Source organism: Jaculus jaculus, chromosome 10 (genome assembly GCF_020740685.1).
Source record: "Jaculus jaculus isolate mJacJac1 chromosome 10, mJacJac1.mat.Y.cur, whole genome shotgun sequence".
Taxonomy (NCBI): Eukaryota; Metazoa; Chordata; class Mammalia; order Rodentia; family Dipodidae; genus Jaculus; species Jaculus jaculus.
This window is the reverse complement of record NC_059111.1, coordinates 94,881,950-94,901,450: the sequence shown is the minus strand read 5'-3', so window position 1 is coordinate 94,901,450 and position 19,501 is coordinate 94,881,950. Positions and strand designations below refer to the sequence as shown.

General features: G+C 39.9%; 1 protein-coding gene across 1 annotated transcript in view; it reads right to left on the bottom strand.

Annotated features, from left to right (window-relative positions):
- The window catches only part of Exoc4 (exocyst complex component 4), a 771,875-nt gene that overhangs the window by 442,873 nt on the left and 309,501 nt on the right, over nt 1-19,501 (bottom strand). The window contains exon 10 of the mRNA XM_004661198.2: nt 5,628-5,724. Within this exon, the coding sequence (XP_004661255.2) occupies nt 5,628-5,724 (97 nt within the window). The remainder of the gene's footprint in view (nt 1-5,627; nt 5,725-19,501) is intronic.

Below are 19,501 nucleotides of genomic sequence, written 5' to 3'. Positions count from 1 at the left end.
GACACAAGACTGACCAGATGGTAGGAAGTAAGAAACAATATTAAATAAACATCTCAACGGCCTAGCAGAGGTTATGGGGGTGAACAAATTGGAAGCCAAATACATTTGCTACCAGTACCCTATGATTATGAGGAGAGTACAAAATTGAGTTGGCAAGGTTACAAGAATGGAAGAACTTGCAGAATCTTTTTATGACAGGACAACACAAACAACTGCTGGGAATATATAAAATTATATGTAATGGGAATCTTCTTTGTAGAGCTCTCAGAAGGGTGGTCCAGAGCTTTCAATATGGAAAAACCTCTGGGCTATAAAGAGGCACTGCCAGCTGGATGACATTATGAAAAAAGCATTCTTCATAGATGAAGTGCTCAAAGCTGTATGTAAAATTTGGGAAGACAGTGTGCCAGTGATGTTAGACACAGGGGACAAGTAACAAAGGGACAATGTTTTACCCATCCAGGGAGAAAAATACCTGAGCTCACTATCTGATAGAAGAAAGAAGCAGTAACACATATGCTTAAACAGTCTATTCATATAACTATCAACAGTTACATAGTTAATGATAAGAGAAGTTGATGTTTGGGAACTTTATTCTGAAGGTAGTTTTTTTTTTAAATTTGTTAAGTTCATTTACAAGCAGATTGAGAGAGAGAGAGAGAGAGGGGGGGGGGAGGGGAGGGAGGGAGGGAGGGAGGGAGGGAGGGAGGGAGGGAGGGAGGGGACAGACAGAGAATGGGTGTGCCAGGGCCTCTAGATACTGCAAATGAACTTGAGATGCATGTGTCCACTTGTGAATCTGGCCAATGTGGGTTCTGGGGAATTGAAGCTGGGGCCTCTGGCTTTGCAGGCAAGCGCCTTAACTGCTAAGCCATCTCTCTAGCCCTGAAAGTAGTTTTAAATCATGATGTAAGTAACAAATAAATATTACTTTTACAATCAATTTTTAAAAAGCTTGACCACGTATAGTGGTGCACACCTTTAATCCTAGCACTTGGAATACAGAGCAAGGAGGATCACTGTGAGTTCTAGGCCAGCTTGGAACTACAGAATGAGTTCCAGGTCAGCCCAAGCTAGAGTGAAAGCCTACCTCAAAAAAACTAAAAAAAAAAAAAAAAAAAAAAAAGTCTGGCAAATTGGGATGAGACAGGGGCATGAATCATTTGATAAAAAGTAGAGAAACACTCAGGAATAGTATTAGGAAGAAGATTCCAAATGGGTAATCAGATGTGTGGTTTTTAAAAAATGTCATTCTGGTTTTAAGAGAAGCTCTCATGAATACATTTCCCAACAGGTGTAAGGTTACATCCTTTCCAGTGTCTGTTTTTCCAGGCTTGTTAACTCTGTCACCCAGGTACCATTTGAAGCCAAGCAAGTACCCATGAGTTTCTTGTAAATAAGAAAATAGTCTTAGTTTGGTTCCTTAGACCTCACACAAAATCAGAGTCTAATAAAAACAATTAGTGAGAACATCTGCTGTAAAAGTGTCTGGCCTTGCACCAAGATATCTTCTCATGATTTTCAGTTTAAAGATAAAATCCTCAGGCCCCCATCTTTTCATCCTTACATGATTTTTATCTCATTTGCCACATAATCTTTTAAAATAATAGCAGGCTTATAAACATTATTACTATGACTATTGGCAGTTAAACAGTCAACTCATAATACAAGTCAATTGTGTGTAAATATACTATTTACATAAATGATAATTCTTCTAATTACAAAACTAAATTTGTAAGCTAAAGAAATATAAACACCCAGCAGAAGCTGGAAAATAAAAAATTAAGATTAAAAAAAAAACCAACAAAACTCTTCAAGACCTAAGTCATTTCAGGCTCCACAGGTTCACTATGAGATCACAGCTGAAATGCTACCATGCACTTAAAGAGAAAAGGTTGAATTTTTGCCAAGGGTTAATGTAAGGCCATAATGGTCACTTGCTTAGAAAAGAATTAATTTACCTTGCAGACCACATAATATTCTTTTTACTTGTATTAACAGATACATAAAGAATGATGAACTACATTGTACAACAAACCTGCAGTTCTTACCAATAATGAACTGAAATTCTGAGCAAGAGTAAGGATAGAACAGGTGAAATGACCGGTCGCACCAGGTCCTGAAAACCAAGTTCTAGCAAAGCAGCATGAAAAACAAACTACGGGCCGGGCGTGGTGGCGCATGCCTTTAATCCCAGCACTTGGGAGGCAGAGGTAGGAGGATCACCGTGAGTTCGAGGCCACCCTGAGACTACATAGTGAATTCCAGGTCAGCCTGGGCTAGAGTGAGACCCTACCTCAAAAAAAAAAAAAAAAAAACAAAAAACTACAACACATTAAACTCTAACAGTCTGCTACAAGAAGTCCATGTAAAAACAGTTTATTTCCACTTATTTATTGGTGGGGGAGGGACAATGGGCATGCCAGGGCATCTAGCCACTGCAACTGAACTTCAGGCACATGTGCTACCTTGTGCATCTGGCTTACATGGATCCTGGAGAATCAAACCTGGGTCCTTTGGCTTTGCAGGCAAATGCCTTAATCACTGGGCCATCTCTCCAGCCCAAGAAATGTACTTTTAAGTATGAAATAACTACTGAGATGTAGTCATCTCTTTACTGTACATTAAAAAACACTTGCTAGGGAAAATCTCCTGGGAAACAGTTACTGACGACAGTGCTAAGCAGCCTCTAGAGAGTTCTTTCTGCGCTTGAAATAAATGTACACACAGAGTCCATTTACCCAAGCTATAGCATAACTTCATAGTAAATGATGGTGGTAAATCTTGGTTAGACATTGCCTATAATAATCAAGAAATTTTCCCATTTTCCTAACAATTAACAACACTAAGTAGAAATCAATTGTAATTGTAGAAGAGAATGAATACTAAACAAATTACTAAAGTCAGTTAATATTAACAGCATCATTTAACACAGAAGTTCTATGCTATAACTTACTTATTATATAGAACATATATTGTAGCTACCAACTAAAAGAGAAATATCGTTATTTCTCTTAATCCTGTACTTATTGAATTAAGTAAATTTACTTGCTGCAAATGGTTATTAAAACAGATTTCTTAAAAAACATTTTGTGAAAAATTTTTTTTGAAAATCAGGTTTTTAAAAGTCTATATATTTGGCTGGAGATATGGTTTAGTGGTTAAGCACTTGGCTGTGAAGCCTAAGGACCCTGGTTCAAGGCTCAATTCCCCAGGACCCACATTAGTCAGATACACAAGGGGGCACACGCTTCTGGAGTTTGTTTACAAGTGGCTAGAGGCCTTAGTGTGCCCATTCTGTCCCCCCTCTTGCTTCTTTCTCTCTCTCTCTGTTGCTCTCAAATAAATAAATAAAAATATACTAAAATTGTTTTAAAGTTTATATATTTGTGTATTTTACATTTGAAACTAATTGGGGAAAGTAATAAAGTACAATGCAGGGAATGGTTACCAACATAACAGACTTTTAACTTAGTCAAAATAGTATCAATATACAAGGTCAAAGCAACTAAAAAGGTAAGAAAATTCCAGTAATAATCTGCCTATGTTTTATAAAAGTACCCATTATTATTTCTGGCCAAATTGGGTTTTGTTTAGCTGTTATTTCAAATGTCAAAAGGATTATGGGAAACATTTTAGAAAGTTAATGTTATTTGATACTCCTTTTAGTGAATTGAAAAGTTTCTTTTCTCTAACATAAAACTTAGCCTTTTACAGAGAAAATGTAAGATTAAAGTTATATTTTATATCTTAATCAAATTTCCTTTCATAAACTGTGATAAGCATGTTAAATTTTCCATTTTATCAATTTTAAGTATACTATGTAAGTAAATGATAACTATCTAAGGAGACAGATACATTGAATCTTGTTTCACAAGATATTTTATGGATGAAAACATCATGTCATCCTGTCTATATTAATAATTTTTATGCATTTTCAAAACAAATAACCAAAACATTATATGTATCATCCTAAATTTTGTTAACTATTATATGCACACTGTTACATGACAGATTTCTAGAAATGTTTCTATGTAAAATAAAGCTTGTAGCCATTGAGCAAGTGCCCATTTATAACTTCTAGAAAAGTATCTCTTTAAAAGTATTTAGAGCCGGGCATGGTGGCGCACACCTTTAATCCCAGCACTTGGGAGGCAGAGGTAGGAGGATTGCCATGAGTTCGAGACCACCCTGAGACTCCATAGTGAATTCCAGGTCAGCCTGGGCTAGAGTGAGACCCTACCTCAAAAAACTCAAAAAATAAAAAAAAAATTAAAAAAAAAAGTATTTAGAGCTTGGATTTTTTTTTTTTCAATGCAATCTTATTTTCCTCCAATTTTACCATCACAATGAAATGAGCACCATAATAGATTTTAAGTCTGGTCACCGTCAAATTCTTTCAATATATAAAGCCATACATTTGACTCTGAAAATATCTTTTAATTGTTGGAAATATTAATTGTGGGGTTTTGCTCACTTGAAAAAGAAAAATAGTCTTGAGAATCAACCAAAATAATTGTATTAGAAAAGGGCCAGAATGAATGATACCTAAATCTCTATGTGCCAACTAAAAAAAATAATAAAAATAAATAAATATGGGAAATGAAACAAAAGATAAGAGTCACTAGTGTAACTAAGACAGACAATGAGTTGACAAGTTTTTCCTCTAAAGAGCTATGGTGGTTTGAGTCAGGTGTCCCCCATAAACTTAGGTGTTCTGGATGCTAGGTTTCTCAGCTGATGGCAATTGGAAATTAATGCCTCCTGGAGCCAGTGTATTGTTGGGGGCAGGCTTGTGGGTGTTATAGCCAGTTTCCCCTTGCCAATGTTTGGCACACTCTCCTGCTGCTATTGTCCACCTTACATTGGCCAGGGGGTGATGTCCACCCTCTGCTCATGTTGTTGTTTTTCCTGCCAGCTTCCACCTTGAGCCTATAAGCCAAAATAAATCTCTTTTCCCCACAATCTGACTTCAACAAGAGCCAAAAAGTAAGCATTTGAAACTTTTTTTTTCCCTTAAGGTACAGTCTCGCTCTAGCCCAGGCTGACCTGGAACTCACTATGTAGTTCCAGGCTGTCCTCAAACCTGGGACTCACAGAGATCCTCCGACTTTTGCCTCCTGTGTGTTGGGATTAAAGGTGCGTGCCGCCATGCCCCCTTTGTAAGTGTCGGTATGAGCTAGGTTTCTGTTGCAGTGGCTCATTTCTGTGCCTGTAGCACCGAGACAGCAGCAGGACACATAGGAGCACAGCAACAAGACTTTGGGCAGTGCAAATGTATTCCCCAACACAGGGGCAGGCTAGACTTTACCAGTGCATGTCGGTCTGACAGACACTAAGACAGATCCAAGTGAGATGAAGGGAGAAGGAAGTGGGGGAGGATTTATGGGGCTGGGGTGGGAAACCGAACAAAGTCAGATGAAAGGTTTCCATAGTCATTACCTTTGAGAACAAGCAGCTACTCGGGCTGACATTATCTGTTCTATTGACTAGCTTTCATTGTGAAACCCTATAAAATGAAACAAGTTTTCTCCCTCATGACTTGTTTCTATGCTACCTGGGCTATTGGCAGCCAGCACATCAGCATAAATAACGAAAGTATTGATCATCAGTAAGTACTGACTTACTTTAGTAATGGATGGAATATAACGGTGATGTTTCTGGCTCCAGGTTTGCAGACAAACTTTGTTCCTCCACCTTCAATTAAGTTGTCATCAGGACCCCCTTTGAGAAAAATAACAACAACAGAAGATTTAGTTCACTGGAAGTTGTACAGACAGACAATCCAAGCCCATCTACCTGAGGGTTACATTGTTATGAGGACCATCTCGAAAGTCACCTTCCATATGTACAATTCTTTTGTACGATATGAACCAAACTTTCTCCCTTGAATAACCACTGCAGCAGGAGGATCACTCAGCACTGAGAATGCGGAAGCTGAGGAAGGTTCGATGGCAGAGTGAAAGCAACAGCTCAAGGTTACAACTCAGGTAAGGCGAAAATTTTGATCTCTAGTCACCAGTGCTTACCTTGGATAGTAGGGCACAGAGAATATTCAGGGGAAGGAACAGGTGAGAATAAAAGCTGCCCCAGAATATACAGGTAGAGGCACAGGACTGTATAAACCTAACCAATACATTTTCTATTTATTTATCATAGGTGTACGTGTAGTATGGCGTGTGGTGTGTGTGCACAGTGTATGTACATACGTGTGGATGGATGCATGTGCCCTGTGCATGAGGAGGCCAGAGAACAGTAGATACCTCCTTCTGTCACATTTCCCTTGCTTCCATGAGACGACACACTGCCACTTTCAGTCAGGCCGGCTGACCCATGAGCTGGCGACGTCTCATGGTGCTATTCCCCACAGGACTTGGGTGACAGGTGCTCATGACAACACCCGGTCTTTAAGTGGGTGCTGGAGACCTAACTCAAGCCATCCCAGGCTGCCTTGGGTTCTCAGGCTTGCACAGCAAGCAGTCAGCCCCTTAGCCAACCATTTCCCCAGCCCTTACTTGACATATTGTCAGTAGCACTAAACCCCACTGATTGTAAAGTAGACTATGATTTTAGTTACTACTTAGGAAGGGGTGTAGCTTAAAGTAAACTATATAATGCTTGCATTAGAATATTTTCTTAAGCTGGGCGTGGTGGCGCATGCCTTTAATTCCAGCACTTGGGAGGCAATTGTAGAAGGATCGCTGTGAGTTCGAGGCCACCCTGAGATTACATAGTAAATTCCAGGTCAGCCTTGGCTAGACTGAGACCCTACCTCAAAAAACAACAAATAAAAAATATTTTATCTGATTAAATTAACTTCCTTAGCTTTTAAATAAATAAATGTTTGCCATAAATCTTTCATGCACATTCAAAAAATATATAAGGAAGTTAAATATATGAAACAACTCTTAAAACAACATACTATTCAGTTAGCTCTTCAGCATGACTCGGATTTAGAGTTGCTAATATCCTTGTTTTCTAAACAATGTCCTCCTATGTCAAATTGCAGTCAGCTTTCATAAAGGAGTATTCCACATTCCATCCAGTTTTTTTCCTACAACATTTTGGGAGCCATTCTGCAAAGTTTAAAATGGCTGAATTCTTCATGCTGTCAGAAGACTTAGGCAGAAGGTGGCTAAATGCTAACCAGGACTCATATTCCTTACTTCATCAAATGGTCCTTAATTGGTAATTGAGAGAAATCTCAAAGGGTGACCGCGCAGGGAGTAGCCATGGTTCATCCAGGCTAAAACAACAGCAATCTATGGTCACAATTTTCAGGAAGGAGAGAGCATGCACAGGTGACTGGTTTAGGAAAAAATCCCAATTACAAACAGTTTAGAATGTGAAAAGATTGGTTTTAGGAAAATTGCTTTCACCAGCACCAACCCTCGTGGTCTTTTTTTTTTTTAAACCCATTAATATAAAATTTAAATAAAATAAACTCTGGCTTCCATGAAAATTCATTCAGATCAGAAGTAGTAAAACATTTCCTTGGGGAAAAACTTAGAAAAAAATAGCAGGACATATCTCTTATCTCATGTTGGAAACTAGATGGATGCCTATAGCTGGGAAAGGCTTAGTTGGCTTGGCTGAGTGTATGCCTGGGTGGTAGCGCACGTCTGGAGCATGGTCAAGGCCTTGGGCTAAATCCTCAGTAGAAGGAGGTGGGAGAAGGTTTATCTATAAAGAATCTGTCTTGTCAGAAAAGGAATTAAGATTCTTGGCACCTGCTATTAGTGAGAATAATTTGAATTTCGATGTTCAGTAGGCAAGCCTGTTTGACTCTTAAATTAGGTTATTTCTTTCAAAGCTATTATTGCCAGTATAAAAGTAGAATGCCTGTAATCAACCCAGATGTCCATCATTGGATGAATGGATTACCATGATGTGGTATATCTACACGATGAAATTCTCCTCAGCAGTTAGAAAAAAAAGTGACATAATGAAATTTGTAGAAAAATGGTTGAACTTGGAACAGATCATTCTCCGCAAACTTACCCAATCACTGAAAAATAATCATCACATGGTCCCACTCATCTACAGCTCCTAACCTGATAGGCATCTCAAAGAACGGACAACAGGGAGGGCGGGGCTGGAAGGGAGGGTAAGGGTGGGGAGGAAACACAAAACTGGACCCAAATGGAACTGGTACCATAAAACCCTATATCCTGGAAGACAGACTAAAAGGTTGAACCCTCATCAGGACCTTAGAGGGAACACCTGAATCAAAGGGCCCTGGAGAGGGTAAGATGAAGCCTAACCTTAATTCTCTCTCTCTCTCTCTCTATCTATCTCTCTCTTTCTCTTTCTCTTTTAATTACCAATCTTTTACTTTCTTCTTTTCCCTAGGTGCTGGCCTGTAACTCCCAGTACCAGGTTAACAGCCACAATGAGCTATTGATCAGAGAGAACTATAAAGTTTTCCAAAGGAAGACAGACTTCTGTCTGAGTACTTGATGACCCACCAAAGGTTAATGGTAAGTGCCTACTGCAAAAGACCCCATGTGCTGTCCATACAGAACATGGAGAGACCTGGCTGGAATCTGGAAGAGAGCCAGTCCCCAGACAGTTAGTTCGTCTGTGCCAGAAGGTGCTACACGAGCTACTGGGGGGAAATGGCCAACATCTGTCCAAGCATCTTGAGGTCTAAGCTACTCAGCATCAAATAACCGGACATGATGCTGACCCAAGTACAATAGTGCACACAGCCATGGTGGGTGACCAACAGCTAACAGATCCATTCAGTGGAAAGGAACCCACAGCTGGAACTGGGAAACAAGTGAGAATCATATCCAAATAACGAGTTCTCTCTCCAATATCACATTCCTACCAATCTTGTGCTACAGGAGGGCCTACACCTATTAAATTCTCTCAAAACTAACAATGATTCCCTCTCTGTTGGAGAATCTGCTTCTCTTTTTCAGATGGATGCAGAACCTGAAGAGAGAATCCGCCCATCGCACTTCACCAGGGCCCCAGATGAAACCATAGAGTAATTGATGAAATAAGCAAGAGTGCTACGTTCTTAGTGAACCTGATATCAGCACAAGGGTGAAGGAGATAGACACATAGGACACTCAATTTCTACCAAATCAGAGATCCAGAGACACAGGCTCCCAAGCGTCCATCACTGAAGTAGACCTAAAATGAACCCAATATGGCTCAGGGATATGTGTGGAAGAGAGGGCAGAAAGGTTGTTAGAGGCACAAGTTGGGACATTATGTACAGAGATATTTCCTCTTCCCCATAACTGAGGGCTGCACCCAAAATGTGCAGCCCACAATCCCCATCTGAATAACCAGCATCCCCAGAGAGGAGGGTACCTTTGGAGAGGGGGACAGGAATGAAGGTAAAGATGGTACCAAACATGTGCTATTTACACACTGAGTCATGTCCATAAATAATAATAAAATAAAAATAAAAGTGGAACTCCACTTTCCATCTACCTCATGTTATTTCTCAATAGCTTCAGATCCCTAATTAAAAAAAAAGATGGATTTGGGTGAGTGCTTGCAACATAAGCATAAGAGCCACTCAGTCTGAAACCCGCCAAGTACAACTCCCCACAACCCAGGTGAAAAGCTACCCAGGGCCATGTGCTGCTGTCCACCCAGACTGTAGCAGTCAGAGAAAAGAAATTACTGGAACTCGCTAACAGACAACATCCCTGGGCTGAGAGAGAGACCGTCTCTAGGAGACTCATAAGTGAGCATAAGAGAAGGACCCCTGATGTCTCCCTCTGGAATCCACAAGCAAGGGCATGGGGAATGTGTATTTGCATACACATGCATATCTACAATACATTTCTCTCTCGTCTCTCTCTCTCTCTCTCTCTCTCTCTCTCACACACACACACACACACACACACACACACACACAAGGTAGATGCTATTTTTCTTCAAAAACATAGACATCAATAGTTACAATATGTCCTTTATTTCTTCCAAGTTAAGCATTTTCTTTCTCATTATAGTGCTTTGCATGATATCAAACACAACCAAATCTCACTTGATTTATTATCTAACAGAGGGTCTCTGAGGCATCTTGGAAACTGACAGAAAGAAAATGTGAAGCTTCAGAAATCTATATCCTGGATCATCAGACTTCCCTGGGGCCCCACGTCTAGACAGACACCATTGAGATCAGTTGTTTTCACCAACTAATCACAGCACAGTTTTTCGTAAGAATAACAGAAATACAATCTCATGTACAGCCCTTAATCCAAAGTCATGATCTGTTTCTTCACATTCTGAAAAAAAAAAAAAAAAACATATTGCAATACTATTTCAGCACCAGAGAAATTAATATCCTGCTAATTTTGGTAATTAAAGCAAAAGCAGAGTGAAGGAATTAAAACTAACACAAAGGCTGGAAGTGTATAACCATGGCAATAAGGGTGTTTTGCATGACCAACACTGTGGATTGACTATAATCAATAAATTAATTAATTAGCTAATTAATTAACTCTTTAAAACGATCAAGAGAAACAATACTACTTCAATGAAAAATTTCCTCCAAAGCTCGTGAAGTATAGTTACAAACAGGATAGAAAGAATAAATGTATCCTATGTATGTACAATTTCCTTCCAAGGATATGACATCTAATCAGAAGTGAATCACAAAGGAGATGTGTCCAGGGAAAATAATATTATACTCTACACTCTGGAAAACACAACTTCCTATGAGATAAAAACAAAAAAAATAGCATATTATTCTACTCAATAGGAGCATTGCTTTTAATGATATGAGTTGAAATGGGTGAGTTCTAAGTATACTAAAGTACTATGAGTTTAGAGACTCAATAAGTCAATGCAGACATCAACAACCAACTCTGGTAAACACCTCTTTCTGTGCACAGTGCACAACACAGGGCACACATGAAAGACCTTCCCCTCCTCTCCTATTCTCATTTAAAACAGCCAAATTCCTTTTCAAGGAATCAAACATTCCATTAATAATAATTTTACCAGAGACCATCCACATGAACCTTAACATATATCGTTTCTATTATTATTGTATGGTTTTACCAATGTTTACACTATGTTTTTCCCACCTAGAATGCAATTTGCTACAAAGTGGTTGTGATGATCTAACTGATTATCAAATGGAAAGGACCTAGAATAATCAGTGAGGGATTATGTGGCATAGGTTAGCCTTTATGCAAGTCCAGACTAGGTTAATTGAAGTGGGCAGACTGAACTTAACTGTGGGAGGCACCGTTCTAGGGGCTAGGGTCCTCGACTACATCAAAACTAGAGAGCTGGCTGAGCACACGCATTCACCTCTGCTTTCTCCCTGCCGGTGTGATAATGTGATGCCAGGTTTCTACTCCGGCTATGCTTTCCCCACCATGACAATCTGGGCCAGAAAGTACCAACAGACTTTCTTCCCTAAGCTGATTCTGTAGGGTGTTTCATCACAGCAAAGAGAAAGGAACATACAGGGGTTAAAAACATGTACATGGGATGGAAGAATGAAGAAATAGAGACCTAGGTGGGCAGATTGTTATCAGAGATAGAGGAGAAAACATGTGAATCCTGACTGTAGGGTTGGAGAGATGGCTTAGCGGTTAAGGTGCTTGCATGACTGTAAGTGTTCAAAGCCTACCAAATCCAAGCCTTTCTTTCTATCTCCCCAAAGCCTCATAGGTAGCAGGTATGGGTAATAAATATTTATTTAGGGCAATGACAAAAGGAATAAAAATAACAAAAGATTAGACATAAAAGCAAAAATAAAGCATAGAGTCAGTAACAGAAAGACTTGGCTGTGGAAATGCAATCACAATGACAGTGCAGGAGGCCATGAACTCAATTTCCCTTCATGTTCTCTAAACCCTAGGGGCCTCACAAGGGTTATTAGTGATTCACAAAATGTTCTGAAACACAAAATAAGTTGGGGTAGAAACATGGAAAAAGATACTCCTCATTCTATTTCATACTGTAACCAAAATTCCACTTCAAGAACCTCATATACTCTTCTAGCTCCATCCTCACATGCAGCCTCACTGCCTGTGATGTAACATCCTCTTTGCAGACCAAATGTCCACACACAGGTACTAAATGCTATGCTCTGAATGTGGCCCTGACACATATGCACTGGGACCTAAGTCTCCAATTCAACACTCTTGAGATCTGCACCCAGGCCAGGACTGCTCGTGAGTGGTCAAGGCTGAAGTAGTTACTTCTAAAAGGTTAGGCTTGAGACGGTGATTCATCCTTTCTATTTACTATTATTACTTTTTTTTTTTTCATTTTTGAGTGAGAGAGAGAAAGAGTGATGGGGGTGGAGAGAGAGAGGGAGGAAGAGAGAGAGAATGAGTGAGCCAGGGTCTTTCAGCCACTGGGAACAAACTACAGACACATGTGTAACACTGTGCATTTGTGTCACTGTGCATATGATTATGTGGAACCTGGAGATTCAAACATGAGTTCTTAGGCTTCATAGGCAAGCACCCTAACCACTAAGCCATTTCTCCATCCCTCACCCTTTCTTTGCTCTTCCACTCTGGCACTAGGCAGGGAAAAGCTCCTGATAACACCTTAACTTGGGCTTTTTATCCTCCTGGACCACTGACTACTCGTCTTTGACAGTCTGCTGTAATAGCACAAAATGAATGAAGATAGAATCACCAGTGAACAGCATCAATCCAGTAATCAATAAATGTTATGTACATATTATATATAATATATATTATAAATATATATATGATAAAGCAGGCAGAGCCAAAAAGACCTTGGCCAGAACTCACAAGGTCAGTATGTCTCTATCCCCAGGACTGATCTGGCATTTCAGTATTCTCAGTGTGAAATCCATATCTCTTTTCTTCACATGCCTTCCTTCCTACAGTCAGTAGCCTGGGACATGCTGTCAGCAGTGTTACAGGGGATACTGCTCAATCCTGAAAAGTGCACTGACTGGGCTGGGACAGCTCTCACCTTCATTCCTTATGTTTACAGTCTAATCTCGGCTGCAGAGGCCAGGTAATGGGCACCAGAGAAAATGGTCAATGGTGATGGATGGTTGGGATGCAAGGGAAAATGACAGTGGTGTTACAAGTAGAATGTCCACTGCAAGAGGTGAGAAATCCCCAGTCATGTTTTCTGTTTTTAGCAATACTAGGAACGGTTTGACAGGTTCCTAGTTGACTGGCAACAAACCCCAAGGCCACCTAATGACTGTTGTGTGACAGCTTCTGGCACATTCAGACTAGTTAGCCCATTCCTTTAGAATTCATTTAATTTTGAGAAATTAGCCTCTAACTTTACTTATTTTTTGATTCTCTCCAACTAGGATTTTCTGTCATTGATAATGAACATAGTCATTATAATAAACAGAAACAAAAACACCTTAAAAAGAAGTGGAGGGCTGGAGAGATGGCTTAGTGGTTAAGTGCTTGCCTGTGAAGCCTAAGGACTCTGGTTGTAGGCTCAATTCCTTAGGACCCAGTTAGCCAGATACACAAGGGGGGCGCATGCATCTGGAGTTCCTTTGCAGTGGCTAGAGGCCCTGGCGCACCCATTCTCTCTCTCTGTCTCTTTCTCTCTCTGTCTGTCTGTAGCTCTCAAATAAACAAATAAAAATAAACAAAAAAGTTTTTAAAAAAGAAGTGAAAACAAGTGTTCTCATCTAAATAAACATGGGGCAGGGGAAGAATCAGCAAGTTCTCTGTCAGATCCCAGATCTGCTCCTCATGCTTAATGTGACTGGGATAAGATTATTTTAATGGTCTGAGACTCAGTGTTACCATTAATGAAATAAGGAGGGCAGTGAACTCTCAAAGATGTGCACTGTTCTTCAAATGAGAACTCATACACAAGGGCATGTGCAGCACTCAGTACCTTACCCGCCTTCCCCTTCAGAATGATCAAGCTAGTTAAGGATCTTGTTAGAGGGAGGGATGGGGGAGTGAGAGAAGGAAGCAGGCCACGAATCACCACACCACTGGAATATAAACTACAAAAATGAATTTTTTAAAAAGTATCATTCATGTTACTTTCAGCAATGCAGTTTCAACATCATTAATGAGACAAACATTGTAGCAAATAGATAAAATGTCTATTATTTCATTTTGGGGACCAATATTATTGCAGTGACAGATTCAGAAAATTTCTGGGAACACTTGCATTGTGACAGAATGGAATAAGCTTTTCTCTTTTCTTAATTTTTCAGTTAAAAGTAATCAATAGCTAATGTATAAAAGTGAGCATTATGAATACGTACCTTGCCCGGAATACTTGAATGAAAAATAGAACATAACTACCTGGCGACTTGTACTAAGCTACAGGACACAGCATACTCCCATCAACATTCTTAATGTTTCTTGGGTTTAAAATTGATTTTCAACACACACACACACATACCAAAATGAAGATGAAATTTTTACAGCACATATTCTGCTTCAGGAATACATGAAAAGGCAGATAGTATAGTACGTATGGATTGCATAATTACCTTAATAAACAGCACCTTTAATGGTTGAAGAGTTCACTGAATTCACAGTTGTTCTTTCAGACCAGGGTCTTAAGCATGGGTCTACTCTTAAAGCATAAAGGATCATGATGAGTGGCTGCTGCTGCCACCATCACTGAACAGAGCAGGGGTCTGTTGATGGCGCTGGGGTTTGGTTCAAATCAAGTAGGAGGCAAAGCTCTTATCCTCACCCTCAGATGGTCCACCGTTACAGTAATCAGGACTGGTGACGGGATTGCTACACTGGAGGGTGAGCTGCTGGCAGACTAGAAAGAAAAGCCAGGCAACAAGTCCCTTCAAGGAACTCAACTTAGATGTCCCTAGTAAGTCTCCCTCATGCACTTGTTAACAACAATACTGTTTTGTTCATGGATGTAGCTCTGTTGCCTGGAATAGTTTCTAGTGCATAGTAAACACTCAGTAATCATTTGATGAATGAAAACAGGAATAAACAAATGAATGAACAAAAATAAAAATACTGAGCAGGAAATACTTTGCAGATCAAATGAATTCTAACTACAAACAGGTAGGAGAGACAGCAGTTGTGTTCTTACATGAAATATGCTCTTTGAGGAAAATAGGTTTTAAGAATAAACTGACAAGGTATATGGATTAAAATATTATTGGAAATGGAAGTAAACTAGCAATTACTCTCACCAAGCCAAATAAGTACTTTGCCAGGACTCCTTACTTGTGTGTATTTTATTCTGGGGTAACTCCAATGTGATACTGCAGTAATTTAGACAGGTGCTAACCTTCACCCTGGCTATGTATAACAAAGGTGAGAGAAAGGACAATGGGATCATATTTATTAAACATCCACTAAGAAAGTGGTAGGGTGCTGGGCCCTCAGTTGACCTTAAAAATACCCCTGCAATATTAATGTCTAACAAACAGGTGAAGAAATGTAGCCTTTGGGGAAAGAGGTAAGAAGTAAAGTGTCTTTCCCAAGAATACTCATGGCATGCTCGGCATTCACACTTTAGTGAACCTTTTCATACTCTTTAGTTCAACAATATTTTATGTTCCTAAGGACTCAGAAGTTATAAAAGATAATAGTGATACAAGAAAGTTCTAAAGCAGAGCCTTATACCCTGATGAACTAAGTACAATTGTTAGTTATTCAACAACACACAGAAGAAAAATGCATTTGAGGTGTGGAGAAGTAATATTCTGTCTATGCAATCACCTGAGCGGTGTGCTTAGAGGAACATGGAAGTAGGGAGACGAGAAAGGACCAGGACATTCAGGGAGACTTTTTTTTCTTTTTTACTCCCAGAAACACTGATGGAAACTACAGTTTCATATTACTTATAAAGAAAAAAAAAAAAAAAAAACAAGCCCAACAGTCTTCCCTGGATTTGTTTCATGGCCACCTCTAGACACTTCTGTTTCCCCAACCACCACAGTCCCACACAATGTCTTACAGCTTCCTCATGACATACAAAAAGTAGAGTCCCATGGCAATCATCTCATTTCATTAATTTTAGCAACACAAGGAAAAGGGATAGTTGGGAGGAGACATAAAGTTTGAAAAGTCTTAAAAGTTTCATTAACACAATGAGCAGTTCTAGTATGTAGACTTTCTCTTCTCCATCCTTCCCTTCCTCTATCCCTCTCCCTATCCCAGCTTCTTTCATTCCTTGTTTCCTCCTTCCCTTCTTATACCCTGTTTCTGTGGTTCACTGTGACTTTTAGAAATGATGTGCATGGGTAGGGAATGGCTCAGTAGATAAAGCACTTGCCATGCAAGGTAGAGCACGGCAGCTTGCATTCCCAGCATAGCAAGCACCACAGTGCCAGTGTTCCTGTAGTGAGTGCGATGGGACAGAGGAGCAGGAGACTCCCCAGCAGCTCAGAGGTCAGCAGGCCTGGCAAATATAACTGTGAAAAGGACAGATTCAGCCTCAAACAAGGTGGAAGGTGAAAACTCACTCACAACTAAGTGTGCTCTGGCCCCCACACACACACGGCTGGGCAAGTATACACACATCATCATCATCATCATCATCTCCTTAAAAAAGGGAAGGGGTCAGGAGATGGTTCAATGTGTGAGAATGCTTGTCACTTAAGTATGAGGGCCTATCAGGCCTGGATGATAACAAGCTCATATCCGCAGAATACACATAAAAATTTGGGTGTGACCACACATGTCTGTAACTCAAGACCCTGGGGAATGGATACGAGAGAACTGCTGGGGCTCACTGATGGACAGCTGCTCCTTGTTGAGGGAGGGACCCCATCTCAAGGAAGCATGAAATGAGCAATAAGAGAAAGACATCAGATGTCCTCACCTGGCCTCTGGATGCTCACACATGAGTGGTGTTCTATTATGAAAACTGATGTGGTTTCAGTTGTAACTGGTTATGGTGAAGTACCAGCCAAGGTGCCAGTCCTTCCTTTAGTAGGAATTCAGTAGTTTACTCATTGCTAAATGAATGGAACTCTGTTATGGGCTCAGCAGGCGCTGGGAAATGAAACCTTCCACCTCACTGATAAGGGAAAGACAAGTTTCTCACATAATGTTTATTCCTCCTGTATCAGAATTAAAAACAAATATAACCAAATAAATGAATTTGATTTCTTAAAAAAAGCTTGTTTTGTGTCTGCATTTTGACAGAGTGCTCTCATCATAAAAGAAGGGGGTAAGGTAAAAAGTAAAGGACTAGGAAGCGAGTAAATTCATGTTCAACTTCTCTCTAGGAGTTCAAGCTTAAGATAAGCAATAATAAACTTTAAAGAAACAGAAGAGGTAAAAAGGCCGAAGAATCCCTGGATAACCCTTTTGTGCTAACAGGAACACAACGGAGGTAAAGTTCTGGAATTTCAAGTATCATGAGACAATTACAGAATAGTGCACAGGAGGGGAAATATGCAAAAGAGCAAGTCAGGACCCAAGTTAGGGACCTATCAGCTGGGTGGGAGAAAAACAGAAGTTACAGGTAAGAGGGTAATTCAGGTGACTAATGAGAGACAAGGAGACCTTTAAGGAAAGACATGAGTTTGAGACTGAGGAATCTCTAGAAGGTCAGCATACGTGGCTGGATTCTCAGTGGGAATGATCTGAGAGGATAGGGGAGGACACGAAGAATTCACACTAGTTTACCATCATGGTAAACTGCAAACCAAAATCCGTTTTTGTTTTCAGAAGAGGGGTCAATGCACTGTTTCTTTTACCATAGGCAGGAAATTCATGGCTGTTTATTTTGTCTGCTTTGTAATGAGCATGTCTATACATTGGGAATATCCTTTTATACAATGTATCTGACAATAATGCTTTTAATCAAAAAGCTTTGGAAAGGAACGAGAGGTTGAGGGGCACCCTTTCCTCATTTGCCCCGTGGTTGAAACCACAGGATGGCTCCTCCTGGAATCAAAACAGAGAAGGAGAGAAATATGCGTGATGTTTGGTCATGCTGTGGCAAAGTTTGGGGCTGAGACAGAGACAGAAATGAAGGACATCCCCAGGACCTCAGTCCAGAGGGAGAAAAGGAAGGTAGTGAATTGTTCACAGATAAAAGAGATAATGAGAGAAAGAGAACTTAAATTAGAAGCTGCTTAATAATAGGTTATTGTGAGAAAGATCTAAGTTACATGTTTGGAATTAAAAAAATATATGTATATGAGTATAATATATGTATATATATTATATGTATATGTATATGAGTATAATATGGATGTAAAATATTTTATCTGTTGCAAATTGTCAAAGCAGACTACTAGAAAACTCCCTAGAGTTCTGTGTGAAATAAGACCATCTCTCCTGAAGGTGGATGTGTATGTGTACATGTGAATGTTCATGGGTGCGAGTACAGGCATGTCCATGCCATATCACACATGTGGAGAGGTCAGAGGATAAGCTCAGATCCCATTGTCAGCCTTGCCTTTTGCCTTGTTACAATCAGCAGCTCTTGTTCGCTGATTGCTCATCAGGCTTGCTAGCTTTTGGGAAATTCTCCTGTCCTCATCTGCCTTCTCACTGTAGAGACACTGGAATTAGAGATACCTACCACAGTGCCCAGCTTTTATGTGGTTTCTGGAGACACAAAGAACTTTCATGCTTGCACAACAAATGCTGTGTCTACAGAGCCATCTCCTCAGCCTTCACTCAAATTTAAAAATCATGAAAAAAGTATAAACAAAGAAACAGCATAAATTTTTGAAGTACTGGAATTAAATATATTCTTTTTTTTTTTTTTCAAGGTAGGGTCTCACTCTGGTCCAGGCTGACCTGGACTTCACGGACTTCACTATGTAGTCTCAGGGTGGCCTCAAACTCACGGCGATCCTCCCACCTCTGCCTCCCAAGTGCTGGGATTAAAGGCGTGCGCCACCATGCCCAGCTTAAATATAGTCTAAACAATAAATACTTTGATAGATAGCATTAATAGGGGAAAATACACATACAAACATACATATAATTTCTTAGTGATCTTCCTAAAGATAAACTGGGAAGGAAAGGCTGACCTAGGAGCAAAGAAAAAAAGCAAAAAGTTTTAGGGTTAATACTAGCAAATTTGGAGCCATCAGTAAAAGGTGGGAAACCAGAGTTCTTCCATGGACCTAAGTCAAGGAGGATCAATCCATTAGCCAAGGTACTACATGAGGCTTAATGGAATCTGAACTGGTATGGCCTGGTAAAAGCAAAGTTGTAAGATTGAGCCACTTACCAAACAAGCCCAACTTATTTTATAAATATATATATTTCAAACAGCTTTATTTATTTGCAAGCAGAGAGAGAAGAGATATAGGGAGGGAGAGAAAAATGGATATTCCAAGGCCTGCTGCCACTACAAACGAACTCCAGATGCATGTGCCACTTTGTGCATCTGGCTTTACGTGGTACTGGGAAACTGAACCCAGGTCATTAGGCTTTGTAGGCAAGTGCCTTATTGGTTGAGCCATCTCTGGAGTCTTGAATATCTTTAAATGGCTGGTTAATAAGGTATAAGGGGACTGTAACTGATCATCTTTGAGGCACACAGCTCTGTCTTAGCGGCATTATTCTCCAACTAAATTTCTTGTAAG